Source organism: Etheostoma spectabile, chromosome 4 (assembly GCF_008692095.1).
Source record: "Etheostoma spectabile isolate EspeVRDwgs_2016 chromosome 4, UIUC_Espe_1.0, whole genome shotgun sequence".
Classification (NCBI taxonomy): Eukaryota; Metazoa; Chordata; class Actinopteri; order Perciformes; family Percidae; genus Etheostoma; species Etheostoma spectabile.
The window spans coordinates 11,760,612-11,762,581 of NC_045736.1; the positions used below are offsets into that span (position 1 = coordinate 11,760,612).

General features: G+C 38.3%; 1 protein-coding gene across 9 annotated transcripts in view; it reads left to right on the forward strand.

Moving 5' to 3' along the window:
• The window catches only part of anks1ab (ankyrin repeat and sterile alpha motif domain containing 1Ab), a 48,602-nt gene that overhangs the window by 31,780 nt on the left and 14,852 nt on the right, over window positions 1-1,970 (forward strand). For all 9 annotated transcript variants that reach the window (XM_032512453.1, XM_032512452.1, XM_032512456.1 and 6 more), the window contains 2 exons: window positions 1,052-1,189; window positions 1,376-1,447. In XM_032512453.1, the coding sequence (XP_032368344.1) occupies window positions 1,052-1,189; window positions 1,376-1,447 (210 nt within the window). The remainder of the gene's footprint in view (window positions 1-1,051; window positions 1,190-1,375; window positions 1,448-1,970) is intronic.

Here is a 1,970-nt window from a genome sequence, read left to right on the forward strand (position 1 = left end):
CAATCTATTACATATCTTTTAGACGCTTCAGAAGTTCAACTAGTTAGCTTAGCAAACCCTTCATTAGGGCTGGTTGACATGGATGAACTCATAAAATGACAATTCCAAAATTGCTTTATACCACAAAATGGAAAATGTGTTAAAATCCCATATAAAATGAAACTACTGATCAGTGCAATGAACTGCAATATGTAAAACTAATACTTAAATGACTAATTCATGTCTTGTTAGTATTTGATTAAAGTTAGCATATTAATCATTAATTTGGAAGAATATCATTTCACTGAAACTTAAAACATGACAGTGCTGAATTATTGCCCCAAAATGTTTCACGTAATCGTTTTAGTTCCTGTCGCACAATAAATCTCCATCATGAAGGCCAATGGTTTCTAGAAGCAGTTTTGTATATATATGAATTTCTTTCAACATTTGAGATCATTTGTCTCCAGCGTAGCTCTGATTTTTAGAAATATTGAAACAACTCAAAATCTAACACATCATCTTCATTTACTGAGATGTTTATAAGTGCTTCCCTGAATTTCTTGGGTTCCTCCTTGAGAAAATTACCTAAAAATAACTCGGCAATCAAATTTTTACCATTTGCTAAATGTCAAACTACATAAACAGTCAAGCCGGCCTGCCTCGTTTGGGACTCACTGAGGTTAAAGAGAAAACACAGAGAAGCTTCCACAGACAACTGCACCACTTAGGATCCATTATCCATTAAAATCAATACTTTTATTTCATTTTATCTTAGTGGATTATTTTCAGTGGTATATTTAACTCTGACAGGTGATTTATGAAAGGGCCGAGCACGGCCCCACATTGACTTAAAGGCCCAACATGTGCACGAATATGTAGGAGCACACCAGCGTATCAAAAGGGATTTATATTAGTGTGTTGCTGACCAAGCAGACTCTAGTTTCCTTCACATTAATATTCCAATAACCAGAGTCTAACATGCACTAAATATGTTCACTCTTGGTTGAGGTGTGCATATGTGAAGAAAATATCCCGGCATACACTGACCAAGGAATTTGCTTGTGTGCAGGACAGACAGAGTGAACGACACAAAGACTCGCGCTTAAACCTCCGCCCGCCGAACCAGTCTGCTACCTACGCCACGGTGTCCGCCTGGCATCACCAGCCTGAGAAGCTCATCCTGGACTCCTGCGGGTACGAGGCAACCGTAAGTCACTTTTTACTGTCTTCAGAGTAGAAGCAGAAGTCTGCTGTTTTCTAATAAAGATGTCAGGAGTTTACCGATCCATAAAATAGGATGACTGGATATCACATTTACATAATTTACTGCATCTTATGTCTTCATCCTGTACTGTAGTTGAAATGTTGTATGTGTTTCAATTCTGTCTCCAAGTACCTGGGGTCAATGATAATCAGGGATCTACGAGGGATTGAGTCCACACAAGATGCCTGTGCAAAAATTAGGGTAAGTAACACTGAAAAGATGTTGTTATGCCTCCGCGCTGGCGATAGCCGAAGGCACTGTGGGATTTTGGGGTTGTCTCTCTATCTGTCCCATTCTTGTGAACGCAAGCGTCTATTTGGATTAGGGATGAACTGATTTGAATTGGCCTCGAACACTGGGGTCTCGAGACTGGACTCGGACTTGACAGATGGTGAATTGACTGCAACACTGACTTGAGATATCAAACCAAACTAGGATGTAATTATGAAGGGAAAGGTCAACTTTACTGTGACATCATAAATGTTCTGCAAAAACATGTTCTGGCCATTATTCAACGCCATAACTCAGGGGGGACATAATGAATTGGTGACACTAATCTTGGAACTGTAGTGTTGTATAGTGTATTGTGTTGAAGAGTTGAAGATGTGTGTGAAGCATCCATGTTTCACCAACAAATACACTTAATACCTTTTATTATAAAGTTGTCTAAAGTCTCCACTAAATATAATATGACTCATATAATATATATATATATATATATATA